The 16,935-nt window shown below is 43.0% G+C and overlaps 2 protein-coding genes across 6 annotated transcripts in view; both read left to right on the forward strand.

Moving 5' to 3' along the window:
* The first annotated feature begins 310 nt into the window (after positions 1 to 310).
* On the forward strand, positions 311 to 6,871 carry LOC147315102 (uncharacterized). Of its 3 annotated transcripts, none has more exons than XM_086262332.1 (8): positions 311 to 639; positions 1,355 to 1,453; positions 1,535 to 1,736; positions 2,002 to 2,072; positions 2,272 to 2,394; positions 2,807 to 3,086; positions 3,559 to 4,304; positions 5,303 to 6,871. In XM_086262332.1, the coding sequence occupies exons 1-8, from the start codon at positions 472 to 474 to the stop codon at positions 5,567 to 5,569; spliced, it is 1,956 nt and encodes a 651-aa protein (XP_086118458.1). In that variant the 5' UTR covers positions 311 to 471; the 3' UTR covers positions 5,570 to 6,871. The 3 variants fall into 3 exon arrangements, with proteins under 3 accessions (XP_086118458.1, XP_086118459.1, XP_086118460.1); XM_086262333.1 differs by having other exon boundaries at positions 315 to 627; XM_086262334.1 differs by having other exon boundaries at positions 523 to 1,164; positions 5,303 to 6,870.
* Positions 6,872 to 13,673: 6,802 nt separating this feature from the next.
* Positions 13,674 to 16,935, forward strand: part of mark4b (MAP/microtubule affinity-regulating kinase 4b) — a 58,556-nt gene continuing 55,294 nt past the window's right edge. Inside the window, exon 1 of one of the 3 annotated variants that reach the window (XM_086262335.1) lies at positions 13,674 to 14,738. In XM_086262335.1, the coding sequence (XP_086118461.1) occupies positions 14,691 to 14,738 (48 nt within the window). In that variant the 5' untranslated portion in view covers positions 13,674 to 14,690. The remainder of the gene's footprint in view (positions 14,739 to 16,935) is intronic. The other 2 variants (XM_086262337.1, XM_086262336.1) reach the window with 2 other exon arrangements.

A 16,935-nucleotide genomic window follows, 5' to 3' on the forward strand; every position in this document is an offset into this window, starting at 1 on the left:
GTCTCTGCTGATCGTGGAATTGTAAGTGTTGTAGTTACTCACTTTGACCACTGGAGGGAGGTTCAATGTAAACTCGATGCTATACCGTTTCCGTTAGGGCTTTTCGCAATAGAATCAAACATGGTATACGGTATATTGAACAAATAGGATGGATACATTTTTGTTACTTTTTTTTTTATCCAAATAACACAATTCAAACAAACAAAATTAGTGTGGCACGTTTCTTGCAAGTTAATGCAGTTAAAGCTGACAATATAAGATAAATGATATACAGTCATTAGCATTTAAACTGAAAAGACAAATTAGAAACGTGTGATTTTATTCTGAAAAGTATGAACTAGGAAACAGTACTTGGCTTCGTGTTGTGAATGATCGGCATGAGTTTTTTTTCACCATAACAACAACAGTGCGGCAGCGCAGAAGTTTTATGACGCATTTGTAGATGCGAAATAAACATCACAATCAGTCAGCATGGCGGACCTGGAGCCGCAGGTTTGCGCCATTTTGGAGATAATGGTGAACGCGGCGGTGTCAGAGATGAACAAAGTTATCGGCGCCTCGGATCCTCCGCGTCCACAAGAGACATCGTGTGTGGCCGAAGACACGCACGGGTCCCCGGAGGATAAGGTACAGGATAAGGTACAAGGTGGTTTACGGTCGTCAGGTATCCGGGCCGGTTCTGGTCCCCGCATTGGTCCCGGTTTCTCCCGAGCCGACGCTTCCTCCAACTGTCGTCCAGACAACCGGCCGAGCATAGAAATAGAAGAGCTAGCAGTTAGCTCCGGTTAGCTGCGAAATGGCAGCAGGGTGCCGCGCTGTCCTGCTGTATGGAGCATGTGTTTAGGCTAAACTTCGCGTAAATATGAGGGGCTGGTGCACGAAGTCTGGGAGAATCCACCTCTGGGCGCCATTTTGGGTTGGGCAGCAGGCCCGGGCTTATCTATCTAGTGTATGTCTAGAAGCGCCTCAGCTACAGGTTTCCACAGAGCGCAGGATCGATCTATCAGCTGATATCTGATCAATAACACACTCTTCTGTGATCATAATGACTGCCACATAGTGTTACCCTGTTGTGCGGTTTTGGGGTTTTCCTTGTATACTTGTGATCCCGGGATCTGATTGGCTGATCAATATATCACATCAGTGTTAGACCTGCTTTTTCAGGTCAGGACAGGAAAAGTTTTACCATCTTGCAGCGTGACAAAGTGCAATGTCCTCTTCACTTCATTACATTACTGAACAACGCTGTCTCAGATTTTCTGATTATCTTTCAACTTGGAATATTTAATATACCTTCCAGAATGAGTTTAAATCAGGTTCATTATTTGACAGTGGCCTGTGTTCTTCCCATCAGGTGATCCAGTTGAGCGTCTTCATGTCGTCTCTGGCTCAAGAAGCTGTGGAGAAGATCTGCCAGCTCTTCCATGAATGTTCCTCTGCGCTGCGGCTAGAAGTACACGACCTTTGTGCTTTATTAATTCATCCACCCACTAACAGTCCAGCAAGAAATCCTAAAGTAGTCCTTGTTTTGTAGGTGACGCAGGGTGTGGCAGAGATCGAGGACCTGAAGAGGAGACTGGAGGTCGCGGAGACGGCGTTGAAGCTGGCGCTCGAGGGCAGCGGACGTCAGAAGGACGTGGAGGAGCTGACGGAGGGAGGCAGCGGGCAAAAGGAGGGGAGGGTGGACGTTGAGGTTGTTCAGCTTGAGCAACGCTCAGGGAGGAAGAGTCGCAGAAGTGAGGAGTTCTTCCTTTTAAACACATTAGTTAGCTTTTGTATTCCACAAGTTTTTAGAGAAAAATATTTTAAATCAAACTGCATCAAGTCAAAATCAGCTGTGGTGTTGTTTTAAAACTCAAATTTCATGACTGAAAGGAAAATATTTTTAACCTTTTCCCCCTGATATCATTTCTCTTGCCGTCTCCACTCTGTCCCTGTTGTATTTGACGAAGCAGAGGTGACCACAAACCGGTTCTGATGTTTGTCTTTTGTTCTGTGTAGGTGTGGTTAGCAGGGACGCCGGAGTGAAGAGATCGCCCATAATTCATCTGTGGAAAGGCAGAACATATGATGTAAAGTCTTGCGTTGTCCCGCCTCTTCTTCCCATTTCTGTTTCTCATCTTCGCATCACTTGAACATGTTTATTCACTGTTTCCAAATTGCATAGATTAGTCAGAAAATCTGACCAACTTAAAAATAAAGCAGAGCTGAACATCCTGTGTGGAGGGATCCTGCCAACCTAAATTTGTCCTCATCCTTTCTTCTGGTCAGGACAGCATCCAGCCTGTTATAATAAAAGAAGAAGGGTTTGAGTGCTCAGCCGACCGGATGTCGTCTGACTCTGGTCAGTACAGAGATGAGTTTTGGCAGGATGAGGACGACCCTGACTACCAGGTTGGCTTCATTAATATGTTTTTATATTAACTTGTTTCTTTTTTCACCTTGCAGCTATATTATTTCATTGCATGTGCTTTTAAAAATAACTTTTATATATGCTTTTAGATACAAGTTTTTATTTTGTTGTACTGTATTAAGAGATAAGTCCAATTTAATGTCAGCTGATGAACATTTTAGACAGAGTTGGGTTTTTTGGCATATTTCTTCACTTATACTAACACCCTTTTATTTAAATAAGAATTTATGATACCCAGAAACCTTTCAAGCACTGGAAACAATTAGTTTATTCACTGCAATATTCATCGCCCATAAAATTGAATGAGCTAAGGTAACATTTGATGAGCTAAACCTGACAATCAACAACGTTTAAACGAATAAACATTTAATCATCCCTTTTCTTCTCTGGCAGGCGGAACCAGACGATCCAGATGATGCTGACCCAGGATACACCACCAGATCCAAGCGTGTTGCAAAGGGAAAGTCCCACCAAGCTCAAGCAAAGAAGGAGAGTCAGAAGGAGCAGCCTCTGAGCTGCAAACACTGCCGGAAAACCTTCACCAAGCTGCTGCAGCTCAAAGCCCACCAGGCCGTCCACGGGGCGAGCGCGGAAAAGCCCTTCCAGTGTTCTCAGTGTGGCCGAGGCTTTGCGTTCCAGCGAAGCCTCAGTGCTCACATGTTACTGCACACAGGTGAGCTCCAGCTTTATCCTTCATACTAAAGCAGGCACAGTCTGTACGATGTACCCGTGCACACCGTGAAGGCAGGTTTGTTGATGAACTTGGAGCAGGAAGAATCCACAAGCTGACTGACGTCCATCACTAACACACTCTTATTTCTTGGTGAAATTATGTATTGGTAAAGTTAAGTTAAACTAATATTGGCTAGTTTACAAAATCAAGAAAATCTTAGGGAGACAACAAGACAGCCGACATTTAACTGGAGTTGCTAGGCTAGACAGCTAATTTAAATCAGTGTGTTGATTTTTGTGGACTCCCAGAAATGTTTGGTCATGCCTCATGTAAAGCACGTGACTGTTTTTGGAAAATTGTTTCTTTACACTGATGAGAATAATGAGACTTATTCGGTTAATCTGCTTAAATTACATCAGAATTTACTCATCGTTGTTTGTTGGTGAGCGTGTTTTTGCTTTTCTGCATACAGGTGAGAGGCCACACACCTGTGATGTTTGTGGGAAAGGTTTCACCCTGAAGCAGCTCCTGAGAAACCATCAGCGTCTCCACGCTGACGTGCGGCCATATCGCTGCGAGCAGTGCGGTAAGAGCTTTTACCGGGCGCACGGCCTGAAGATGCACCAGATGGTCCACACTGGGGAGCGTGCCTATAACTGCCAGTACTGCAACAAACGTTTCACAATACAAGGAAACCTGCAGCGCCACCTGCGCATACACACGGGCGAAAAGCCGTTCAGGTGCGAGACTTGCGGCAAAAGCTTCAACCAGGCCGACACTCTGAAAGGCCACCAGCGGATTCACACCGGCGAGCGCCCCTTCAGCTGCGACACCTGCGGCAAGCGCTTCATCCAGAAGAGCGCGCTGAAGATGCACCAGAAGACCTCTCACGTGGACGAGAAGTCGCTCGCCTGCGTCGCGTGCGGCACCACGGTGGCCTGCGTCGACTCGCTGCGCAAACACCTCCAAACGCACGCGGCGACTATTCCGTGCACCTGCGTGCTCTGCGGCCAGCGGCTCAGCTCCATCACCGAACTGCGCTCGCACCAGCAGCATCACACGGTGGACCGGCCTCACAGCTGCGGGCTCTGCGGCAAGAGTTTCAAGTCGTCCAGTTACCTGAAGATTCACCTGAAAACGCACAGCGGGGAGAAGCCGTTCTCCTGCGACATCTGCGGTCGCATGTTTACACAGCAAAGCAGCCTTAAGTCCCATCAGGTGGGTTTTTGCTGCTTGTTGCACAAGGTGAAACTCATTCATGCAAATAAGTCCTCAACATTAGGACGGACACCTTAGCAATCTGTCAGCGTGTCTGAAACCCAGACTCCAGCCCTTTAAGCTGCAAAGAGTGTTCAGATAGAGAGTAGTGCTTGATGATTTTGGCTTCCAGCTGTTATAAAAACTGTGTGATCAGGATATAGTGATTACTTTTTTGCATTAATTTTTGCAAAAAAAATCTGCTCTCCAAGCAGAGCTATCATTAACAGCTGCTTTTAAACATCTCTGATATGGTCTGATTTCGGCACAGCAGATCCAAGGCACTAGTTAACTAACGGCTTTCCATGACTCGTCGTAGCTAACGTGCCAGTCTCCTGAGGTGCAGGTTTGCTGCTTCCGTTATTGTGTGGTATCTCAGGCTGGCAGGGACCAGTGGTTGCCCCTTGCGAGATGGGTTCTGTGGATGAAAACAACCACTCTTCTGGGTCTAAGTCCCCACCAGACAACTTCACCCGCGCCAACCTTATTTTTCCCTTCTCCCTTTGCTTTTCAGAGTTCATTAAATGTGCATTTGCTGTTAAATAATTGAGATTGCAGTAGTTATAAGTATAATTGGGATTATGGTTTGTCCCATACTTGAGCCGAGGGTGAACTGCAGCTGCATCAGAATAATGAAGCTCATTATTCATTAGTTATGATGGAGATAAAAAATAACTCTTTGCTTTGTGGTCCAGTAATCAAGGTGTGGTTAGAGGCCCAGATTGAAATGCTACACCCTGAGTAACCCCGTAAAGTGACAGATGATTGTTAGAATTAAGCAATACCAACCTGGTCTGAGATTAACTTCATGTGTATGTTTATGAGTACACTTTGTGTAGATGTGTTGCAGTTCCACCTTCTGCAGCAGCTGTAGCTGAACACGTCTGCTGCAGTGGAAAGAACCTTGTGGGTAATTTAGTAAAGATTTAAACATGTTGTTTCAATGTTCTCTGCCAAAGGTGGTCCACACAGGAGAGAAACCTTTCAGCTGCGACACCTGCGGGAAATGCTTTAGCAACACCGGCAACTTGAACCGACACCAGCGCATCCACACGGGGGAGAAGCCGTTCAGCTGTGACACGTGTGGGCGGAGCTTCAACCAGGGCAACAGCCTGAAGGCGCACCAGCAGATTCACACCGGGGAGAAGCAGTTCATGTGCGACAAGTGCGGCAAGAGTTTCTCCTACCTGAGGAACCTGAAAGACCACAAGTGCTTCTATGTCTGAAGCTAATCTGTGAGGCGATGTCAGCTCCTGTAATCTGCAGTCAGGTTAGCTGGGACCGAGTTAACACTGAAAGCGATTTTGGTGATTGTAAAGCTGGCTTTCCCAGATTTCTTCTGTCACTGCCAAGAAAGTGATGCAGGTAGATACGGCGTGGAATTTGTAATGGTGGAAAAACAATGTGAAGAGTGTTACAGCATCTGTCTGTGAGAATAGCTGACAAATTGCATTTCCAACGTTAAAACTGAACGGACAGAGAGAGTTTTAGCTCCTGATGTGAGTGCATTTATCACTGAACTAAGAAAAGCCTGGGTCAAAATGATCTTCAGCTTCTTGCCTTTTGTCAGCGTGATGTAACTGAAAAGCCAAAAGCAGATTTTTACCACCACAGTTGGTATTAACGAGCCACAGAAACAGCTGATCCTTATTAAAGACGAGGCATTTTGCAGCATTTTGCAGCATTTTGCCCTTTGGTAATGATTTCTTGTTATCGCGACTCACTCGCAGATGGACGGGCCAGATGCTTCAGCTCAGTGTAACATTTAAAGCTCTTTGCCAGGGAGACTGAAGTTTGGCTTTTCTTACCTAGCGAACACATTTTGTATTGAAACGTGAGTGAATTTGTACCAACTCACCGATAGTGCTCGCGATGAGGATGGGCTGTGTTTACATTGCATCACGTGCAGCACCACCACAGCTCCTTTTCACACGTGTGAAAGCAAGCAAGTTTCACTATGCATGAGCAACACGTGCTCGTGCTTTCAGAGGTAGCATGAACGGTTTTACTTTCCACAGTTACAGTTCTGTCGAAATAGGATCGCAAGTCATTGATATTTGGCGCTGTGGCTCTGTTTGAGGTCTTCCCGTCCTTCCGCACATATACATGGAAAGCCTAAAGGCATTCAGTTTGACTCTGTGGCCTGTTAGAAAAAATGCTGTGCTCGGTATAGCGGTAATCTGTGGGCAGCTGTTACATTATATTCCTCATCTGGGCTGTATAATGTGTAAAAATGGGACGTCTGATCTCGTTGTGCGGCTGATATTTATAACGGTGCAACTCAAAGAGTGCTTTTCTGTCTTTTTCTCTTTTAACATCATCTCACATGATGACCGTTACTACGTAAATGCCTTGTATGCATACAAAGAACCGGTGTGCTGAGAACATAACAGACTGAAAGTATTATTTTGTGAAAATACTTTATTTGTAACTTCTCTTGTGGAGATGATATTCACTCAACCTTGTAACTGAGTTCAATTCATAAAACAGTGAAATGTAAACATGCTTCCTTTTTGTCTTTCTTAATGATTAAAGAGCTTGAAATATGTTTGTTTTTGATCAGAAAAAACAGTTTTACAGGAACACATGCGTCGCCTTCACATCCTTACTGAAAGAGGTATTCAATTTAAAGTTTCTGTTGCCTTTGAACAAGAATACTTTCAAGTCAAGAGCGGAAATGCAAAGAAAATAATTATATATAATAATTTTCAGAAGAAATGTTTCTTAAACCAAAACAGATCTGAGATCAATTCAAAACTGTTTCTCTTAGTCTTAAGTCATATTAATTAATAATCCCCCACTGATCCAGTTTAACTGTTCATGAATAGATTTGTGTGTAGCTGATGTGGTATCCCACAAATAATTACAATATTTAGTAATTTAAGCCGATGTTCACGTTGCTCTGCTGGGCCTTACTATAACTGTGCTGTCATCTAATCTGTTCATGAATAGATTTTATTTATTTTTTTTACTGTCTATCCTGGCAGGACGTCACAGAGCAATGAGACTTAGAAGAAAGCTGCAAACTGCACCATCCTCAAGATGTTTGGCTTTGTTGTTGTTATGTTCACCTCTTTGCCAAGAGGTGGCGCTACAAACTAATATTATAGTCCAGATAAATCTATGGAGCTTCTTGGATGGCACTCATTTCTCCTCAGTGTTGCAGAGTAGGTCCAAAGTTCCTTTTCAGTTCTCTTTCGCCTTTTTGAGGGGAACTTTATTTTCAGTTATTTTCCTAAATGAGTGAAGAGGTGTCTTTCTGTTTAATTCTTCCTTACGTTTCCAGCATTTCATCTCTAGCTTTTAGGTTTAATTGCAAACAAAGACTACACAACACATTTGAACTGTTTAACCCTCTGGGAAGCAGAAAGCGGGCTTCATTAGCTACATCATCAGGGTTTGTTTGGGGTTTTTCACAGACAAGAACATTCAGCCTGTCGTGACTGCTTGTTAAAAACTGCTCTTTCTGTGAATTTACTGAGAAAGACCAGTGTTGTTCCCTGGTGGCTGCTTTTCATTGTTTCATTGGTACCTCCTTTTAAATCCATGTAAATGACGTCAGTGTGCACATTTAGCAGCTGGCTATGAGCTCCGTGCTGCACCGACTGCCTGAGCAGCCACAGGGCTGTACAGTAGGTCAGACTGGCTGTAATCCCTTCCAGATTACAGTCCAGGGTATCGTGGGAGGAAGTGTGGGGGATTGGCAGAGAAACAACTTGTTACAGCTGGCTTCCTACCGAAGAGGAGATAAGGAGAGTCTGTTTGTTTTGCTTCTCATGTTTGGGTTCTTTTTTTTTGAACGCCTTCAGGTTTAGGAAAATATTTTATTCAGTAATGTTTATACGCTGATTTAAAGAAGGCTGAATATTTTTCATATCACACATGGGAGAAATCACACCTCCCAGTTTCACAGTTTTTAAAATATTGATTTTTGATCATTTGTTAATATTCTCTTTTTGTACAGTCTGTCAATACACCTCAGGAACAAATATTTATATTATAATATACACCTTATATAATACATGTTATTACATGATATACATTTTATATGTTACAATTTGGATTTTAGGGGTTCTTTTAAAACAATAATCAAATTTAGTGAAACAGTTTTCACTAATTTAAAAGTGTATGTTTGTACTTAGTATAAATGAGTCTTAGGTTTGCAGAAAGAACTCCACACTGTTTTGCCTTAAAGTTCAAAGAGATAATTTGGACTTGATTGATTGATTGATTGATTTTTAATCTTAGAAAAGTCCTGACTATGATGTTTGCAGATCACATTTTAGTGAGAGTAGGGAGCAGGTGGAAGAGAGTTTGGGGAGGTGGAGGTATGCTCTGAAGGGAGGAGAAATGAAAGTCTGTAGAAGCAGGACAGAATACATGTGTGACTGAGAAGAAGTTGGAGATGCAAGGAGCACAGATAGTGTAGAAAGTTAAAGGAGTTTAAATACCTGGAGTCAACCAACAAAGCAATGAGCAATGCACAAGACAGGTGATCAAGTGGGTGGAGACGAGTGTCAGGGGTGATTTGTGACAGAAGGATAGCAGCAAGAGTGAAGGAGATGATGGTAATGAGACCTGCTATGATGTGTGATTTGGAGACAAAAACACAGGAGGTCGAGCTGCAGATGAAAATGCTAATGTTTTATTGGGAGTGAACAGGACGGGATTAGAAATGAGTATATCAGAGGGACAGCTCAGGCTGAGAGGCTGGAGACAAGGTTAGAGAGGTGAGGCTGAAATGGTTTTGACATGTGCAGAGGAAGGTTGGAGATTTATGGGACAAAAGGATGTTGAAGATGGAGCTGCATCGCAGGAGGAAAAGAGGAAGACCTCAGAGGAGGTTCATAGATAATCCACTGTGACAACCCCTAAAGCAGGGGTGGGCAATTCCAGGCCTTGAGGGCCGGTGTCCTGCAGGTTTTAGATCTCACCTTGGGTCAACACACCTGAATCACATGATTAGTTCGTTATCGGGCCTCTGGAGAACTTCAGGACATGTTGAGGAGCTAATTTAGCCATTTAAATCAGCTGTGTTGGTTCAAAAATTCCTAAAACCTGCAGGGACACCAGACCCTCGAGGCCTGGAGTTGCCCACCCCTGCCCTAAAGGAAGCAGCCGAAAGAAGAAAAAGAAGAAGCACATAAATCTTCACCTGCAGAAGGAATTCCTGCAAAGTGCTCCTCAAAGGATATCGTACCATGATGATATAAACATGAGAAATTTCACCTTTAACCTTTGGGATCAAAAAGAAGCCTGTATGACTGCAGAACTGTGCTTCTATCTTGTCCTTCTGTCTTTTTTCTTGCTTTAGACCCTAGACTCCAAATCTTGGGGGTTATCTACTGGTTTTTGGATTAAGATAAGAAGTAGGTTAAAGACTGAGAAACAATTGGGTTATGAGTGATGTTGTGATAGTTCTGATGCCCTCGGGGCGAGCATGAGTCCCCGCCTGTATTGATCCCTGCTGACGCGCTCAGAGCAGCACAAATCACTAGCTGTTATCCACACACACAAACAAGCCCATCACGCCACACAGAAACACATTCACACACCACCACCGCCACCTTTTCCGTAGCCCATTAGATATATCGACAATTCCACATTCACTTTTGTTTTTGTCTTTTTTTTTTTGCTCTAATAGGTTTATGCACAGCTGACCGAGCAGTAACACTAATGCTGCCGGTATACTCTGTGACATTGCGTTGAGTACAGGCTCTCCATGGAAATACGGACTGCTGCTCTGGTTGTTCTTTCCAGCATCGATTCGCGTGCAGTTGCAGCAGCAGCTCTGCCTCTGTTCTCCGAGGGATGCCAGTGAATGTGCCTGTGTGCTGCTCACCTTTCCCTTACAGTATCAGGCCCTCAGTCTGCAGGGGCTCAGGTCACTGAAGCGCTCAGTCTCAACCAGGAAGGAGCAGTGCTGAGGAAGGATGAGGCCCTGGGTTCGCTCCAACAGGTCCAGATCAGTCCAGGTAAGGTTTGTGCTTCTAATTCAAAATGTAAACACGTGACACCTTGGGAGATAAAGATAGTCTTAACTGTCTTAAATTAGAGTAATAACTAATGTAGTTTAATGGAGTGTTCAAAAGAATGACAAATTACACTACAAGCTTTAGTCAGCGCTGCTATTAGACTATTCAGAAAACTCCTGATTAAAGTGTACAAACATCAGCAAAAAAATAAAATCAAAATAGAAAAATAATACTCTGTCCAATCCCATCCACACCCTCTACAACACAAAGGTCATAGTAAAGATTAAAGTGTTAAAGGAGAGAAAAGAGTACTCCTTTAAACGGCTTTACCAAAAACTGAACTTTACAACCTTCATGAATGCAGGCTTTGCTGCAGGACTTAGTCTGCATTAGCTTTAGAAAAAAAGGTGTTTGGGCTCTTTCTGTGAACACACTGCAGCAATAAATCTGCTTAGCAAAAACAAACAGCAGTAACCGGCTTTAAACTGCACACATCCCCCTCCTGGGCAGATGAGCTCATTAAATCCTGAATTATATTGTTTGGTGCATATATCTGTTTTCATATTTAATTTGCAAGCTTCCATAAAAGTGTCGGGTTTGAATTCTGCTGCAGATGCCTCTCTTTGCAAATCTTTCCTCATTATAACTGCGGCGGTAGAGACGATTCACAGTGGGGGTAAAGACGCTTTGATTGAATCAGCATGATACGAGATAAAACATGTGAATTTAAATTGAAAACAAAACAAAACGGTGTACTGGTGATCATTGGGGTTCAGTGTAGAGAAGCATAAGATGGGCTTCTCTCTCTACGTGTGATCAGAAGTGAGCTGGGCGATGACCATGTCATGTCCTCTAAAGACTGTGTGAGCCAAGAGGTTTAGATGCTTTGGTTTATACTGGAGGCATCCTGGCGTGCTTACCTCTGGCTCTAAGCATAAAAACTCCTCAGATCTCCCATTCAAAGTTTTGTCTACTATTTGTGCATATATGACATTTTTACATCATAGGGATGACAATAAAAGGTCTGCAGTACAATTCAAAGCCTCCACTGTGGGGTAGAAAATGCCCTCAAAACCAGTAATGAATCAATATAATGCTGTAGTGCACTGCAGCTTGATTATGTAGAGGATAACATAGAAAGTGATAATATTTGATTTCCTGGGGTTTTGATTATCTGTCAATGAGCTCTTAAAGGGGGCATGTTTTCAGGTTTAGTATGAAACAGTTTTATTTGCTAATAGTTCTTGTCTGTTAATCAATAACAGCAAAGATATAACAGGAGACGTGCAGCAGCTGTTCCTTTCGATTGTTATTTTTTACTTGTTTTTAACAATGAGCAGACCTGCTGTTTAATTCATACTTTAAATTATCAACAAATGTTACTTCCTTTGTGATTTTCAGCAAAAGCAGAAACAGATTTCTGGTAATATTAGCCTGCTCTCTCTGTCTCACACACACACTCACACACACACACAAGCATGTCTGTATGAATGGAGTAATTGTGCCTTCATGCACACTGGGGGGGAAGGGTGTTGTGTTCTGATGCTGTTGGAAACGTGGTGTTTTGTTTTAGCTTTGCATGCACATGAAACACAGAGCTTAACTTATCTGGGTAAATATTTCAGCCTGCATGATCAGTGTCTTCAAATTTCAAGCAACCACAGAAATAAGGCTGGTGTATTATTCGAGCTCTCATTTACAGCCAGAAAGGGGCATAATAGGTCAGGACTAGTGTATAGGATGGTGACCTCAATTTATCAGAGGTCAGTCACCATAATGTGGTTCAATGACTTTTTAGGAGCCGTATCCTCGACATGGTCCCCAAAATTTAGGGTCCAGTTTCTGCAAAGCTCTGGCTTTTGGAAAACTACAGGCTAGAGGGATTAAACTTTGCCTTATCCCTATTTATTTTTCACAGTCCTTTCTCAAGTGTTTCCCTCTGCCTCACAGAGGCTGGCTGCAGATTTAGATATTCAAGAAAACAACAAATCCACCAGTGTCCTCTCACTTGTGCCAAACAAACACACATTTCTGTGCCTCACATTGAAAGGCTTGGAAATGCAACAAATTCACTCACTATTGATTTATAGTCATTAGTTAGTGTGTCTGTGGGCCATGCACATAAAACAGCCCTTTGTATGTTGTGTGTAATTTGTTAAAACTTACTTTAAATATACTTGTTATCTAATAAATGTTATTTTTAAAGGTACTTTTTGTAAATACTATCTATACAATTTAACCCGATCTTCCACCACCAGGGGGCGGTGTTTCACAGGTGTGCTTTTGACTTTCAGTTTTTAGCCCTGCCTTTTTTCATAATGACTTGCCTGATTGAATCGCTGCACCGTGTTCTAGTATAAATGAGCAGAAGTACCGATAATGACTCTTCCACAGTTATCAGCAGTATTAATTATTCTTCAATGGCTGCCCTTTCTTTTTTTTTTCTTTTTTTTTTCTTTTTAGAATTGATTTTAAAAATTTACTTGTTTCATTTAAAACACCGCATGTCTTGCCTGCTGCTTCCATAACAAAGAGAGGTTTTCAGCCAGAAACCTGCTTAATTTCCCACCTCACACTTATTAGTTATTATCATATCATATTGCTTTAAAGAATTTAAATAACTTTTACATTTCTTTCTGACTTCTCTTTTGTTTTGAAGGTTTAGATTATATATACTTAAAGATGTCATTTCTTAGCTCACGAGTTACTTTTAAGAGTTTCTCGTACGTTTTGCGTGGCTCTGTTTCAAACTTAAATGGTGGAACTTTTATTTATTTATTTTTCATTTTGTAAGACGCTATAAAGGATGTATCTACGCATTATGAAGTCACCCACTGGTTTATAAAGCCCAGAGCTAAGCATTTTCACCACTGCCATCTTAGTGTTTTGAAACTGGATGTGATATGTGAGTGGTGAACCTGATTGTAAAACTCCACTATCAGTGAGTCGTTAGTCGTGGGCCTATGTGAAACACAGAATGGCCAAACCTTTTAATTTTCTATGCAATATGAGATGAAAATAGCGACGGAGCCCATAAACGCACCAGGAAAGAGTTCACTGAGGTAAGGGTTGTCTCCTGCTGGTCATTACAAGGAATGCAGATAAAAGACACTTTTCAGGCCTTTTCTAATCAACCTTTATTAACACAATATATAGCTGTATGGGACATAAAGTCATAGCGGCTGTTTTCTTAAATCCTGCTGATAGCTTTTCTTCATCCTGGAAAGTTTACCATGGGTATCTTTATTTTCCGAGCTCTGATAGATTGCCGGAAGACAGATTTTTTTGCGGGGTCTTGAAGGCAGCTCGACAGATGAGAGAATAGCGCGTGTCTGTGTGCGCGTGCGTGGAAGGCAGCAGCCCTGCCTACCGTTGACGTTCCCCACTCTTTCTCTTGTCACTGTTTTTCGGGAGGCGAACTGGGGGAGAGGTCCGCTCTTCTCTCGTCTTTCTTAGAAAACAGATGGTGTGTTCGTGACCCGGCGGAGACGTATCTTCGCCCTCACACGCCGGCGACTTCTTCAATTACCGCTGCAGCACTTTTAACCAAATCAAAGAGGAGAGGAGCCAAGGGCGGACTGGACAGAGAGGAAGAACCAACCATAGGACTCGCACACTGGGAGGCTGCACGTCCGCCTGCTCTCTTCAATACATTGATTTATTTAACCGGGCCCTGAACGTCTCCCGGCGTCCAGAAGTGCTGCCTCAGCCGGTTCCTGCTTCCTTTTAAACTGACTGCGTCTTCGTGGACTGTCCCCAGAATTATTCAGCAAGCTAACAGGAACACACAAAGTCCCCTGCTTTTTTTTCTTCTGAATTCAGACCGTGGTGGCCAGAGGGACACTGAGTCCTCGCCTCTGTTTCCTCTTATCAGCCCCTATCGGTTGCTGTGTTTTCCACCGGCTGTGCGCGCTTTCCTCCTTTCTCAGCAGAAGACGATGCAGGTGGAGGTAAACCGGTGACCACAGGGGCTGTTTTGTTAACTATCCAGCAGCGTGTCAACAGAGATGAGAGGATAGCGTCTGGGAGGGGATTTGGGGGAAAGCGAAGCGCTAAGTGGGGGGTTCAGTGTTGGTTTTCCTTCTTCAGATGAGGCAGACACACCATAAAGACATGAAGTGGATGTAGCCAACCGGTTCAGTTTTTTTAAAGCATCAGTTTAAGCTGGATCACTGTCTTGGTGATCTGTGCTGCCTTCACGGACTGTGACAATGAGGATTTTATGAGAAGTGAAGCCTTTCCCCCTCTATCTACATACAGCCAGGCTAGTCTGGGGTGGCATTTCTTTCTTTCTTTCTTTTTTCACCCGGTGTGAACACAACCCAGACTTTTTTTTCTCTCCTGGACGGCGAAGCTCACTCAGGGACAAAAAATGTCTTTACGCACAGCACTGCCTGGGAACGAGCGGAACCCGGACCATGTAAGTAGATAATTAAAAACCATAGGCGTCTGTCTGTGAGAGGTTGCACTTAGGTTTTTATTATGCTTTTCAAGGAGCTGATCATAATAACCCCCGTCAGCCCGCGGGCCCAGAGATTAGTCTGCCATGTGCAAAGAGCAGCTGCAATCAAGCAAGGCGACGTAGACGCGCTAATCTCCCCTAGCTCATTTGGGACAGGGTGCAGTTGGACACACATGCTGTCCAGGATGGAGATATGAAGATTAGACTTTCACCTCCACCGGTGTTTTCATTGCGCATGTTTACCCCCCCCCCCTCAGCTCTCAGCTGATCAATAATTAATGCATCTGATGCAAGACCACCCAGCCAACCCTCACCTCCACTCCATCACCTCCACCCTGTCTGGCCCGCCCAGTTTCCACTTTAATAAAACCGCGACAGAAAGCTCAGTGGGCAGCTCAATATTGCAAAATCTGCTGTGTCAGGCTAGCCTGGTCCATCCTGCTGATAGCCTTCTGTGTCTGTGGCAGCGTGGGATTTTGGCAGACTGTGTTTGAGTTGTTCTTGATTCAATTTTTAGTGTTTGTAAATATTCTTGTAATTACTGTGAACCTCTCTAATGTCCTATGACATCAGTTGAATAGCTGTGCAGAATATCCCCACCTCTGTCTCAAGGGCACCCAGCTCAAAGCAGCTTCTCTTTTTGGATGTGAAGGTCTAACAAAGACCACTTCCTCTTAGTGCAGCTAACAAAACACTGAATACTTCCTTTCCTGCTTTTTAAGGTTATTTAAAGTGTATGCTGTCACTGCCTCAGGCCCTGGATATCTTTTGTTTAGATAGGTGCAAATATTTCCAATACCAGTAGTGTCTCTCACTGAATTTTCCTGCATCCAGGGTTCTCAAAGTGCAGACCCGAGGCCGGTGGTGGCCCTTAGTAACATTTATTTGTGGTCATGAACACGACAAGGAATGATAAAGCATACACAATGTTTCCCACATTTCACAGAGGGATTGTAGGTATTGGTAATAAATAATTATTGCAAACGTGTGGAAGATTTGGACTGCTGCACTACAACAATAAGAATGCAAGACCTTTAGAAGTGTAGCTAACAAACGACAGCTTTTAAACATGTAAACTTGAAGGGTTGCAGACGTGTATCAGTAGCTACTGATGAGAAACCTGCTTAGTGAAACAGCAACTGACATCCCAAGGAAGTTAACGTTAACAGCATCCATCCTCAGGACACTCAGACATAATAGACAAACTTTAGCCTAACTGACTCAGGATATATCAGAGGATCAGACTCATTCCAGTGAAAGGAGCTGAAATATATGATGCTGAAGTTGGTGGAGAATGATATACTGGAATCTAGGCAGTTTAAGACCTGAAGTTAGGCTCACAAACAGCATTCCTGTGAAGGTGTACAAATCTTCGAGCATTCAATGGGCGAATTAGACTTTACTTAGATGCAGTGCCTCTATGAATTGACAACAAGTGCATTATTAGCAGGACTGCAGCCAAAGATCATTTTGGTAGTCGGCTAATCTGCCAATTTTTCTTCGATTAGTCAACAATTATTTCAATAACTCTTATCTCCTCTTCCTGTGGGCAAACCTGTTCTAGGCTCCAGTGCCTCACCTCCCCAAGTCTACCCACCTGTGAATATCACCCTGTTCTCTCTCTCTCCCCACAGATTAGCTACTTAATGTTAGGTGGAAAAGGTTTGCTATAGTATTAATGTGTGTAAAAACTAAACAAGCAAACTAGGAGACAGTGTAGCTATCTCTGTTTATTGGTTTACAATCGCATTTCACTCATTAGCTGCCAAAAAGAGATTTTTCTGCCAAAAACTGATTTCTAGTATTTGCCAAATATTAACTGCCCGTATTTAAACTGCTCTAAATAACGTTTTGGCCTATAATTTGTGAAACAAATGTCAAATGACCTATCAAGTCATCTTGAGCCACAAACAGCATTCCTATCAAAAGGTGGAAGCCCAAAAGTGACGTTTATATCCTTTATTTATCCAGTTAAAATGTCTCATTGACGTTAAAAAAAATATTTTTAAGAGTAATCTGACCAAGAGGATCGCAGAAATTGCAACAAATATAATAATAGGTTTAAAAAGATGTCTTATGTGGCCAAAAAGAACCGGATTGGTTTGAATGTAGGTACAATAACACATAAAGTCATAAGATACTTGGAAAACAGGTA

This window comes from Aulonocara sp. 'chitande type north' Nkhata Bay, linkage group LG14 (assembly GCF_057382095.1).
Source record: "Aulonocara sp. 'chitande type north' Nkhata Bay isolate Kocher_YH1m ecotype deep benthic linkage group LG14, A_spYH_male_GT1.1, whole genome shotgun sequence".
NCBI classification, from domain to species: domain Eukaryota; kingdom Metazoa; phylum Chordata; class Actinopteri; order Cichliformes; family Cichlidae; genus Aulonocara; species Aulonocara sp. 'chitande type north' Nkhata Bay.

Bases quoted from the DNA above. Each gene is read 5' to 3' on its own strand.
- LOC147315102 (XM_086262332.1), top strand. From the start codon at position 472: ATGGCGGACCTGGAGCCGCAGGTTTGCGCCATTTTGGAGATAATGGTG. The intron at 640-1,354 runs GTACAAGGTGGT...TCTTCCCATCAG, and splicing joins AGGATAAGGTACAGGATAAG to GTGATCCAGTTGAGCGTCTT. The intron at 2,395-2,806 runs GTTGGCTTCATT...CTTCTCTGGCAG, and splicing joins AGGACGACCCTGACTACCAG to GCGGAACCAGACGATCCAGA.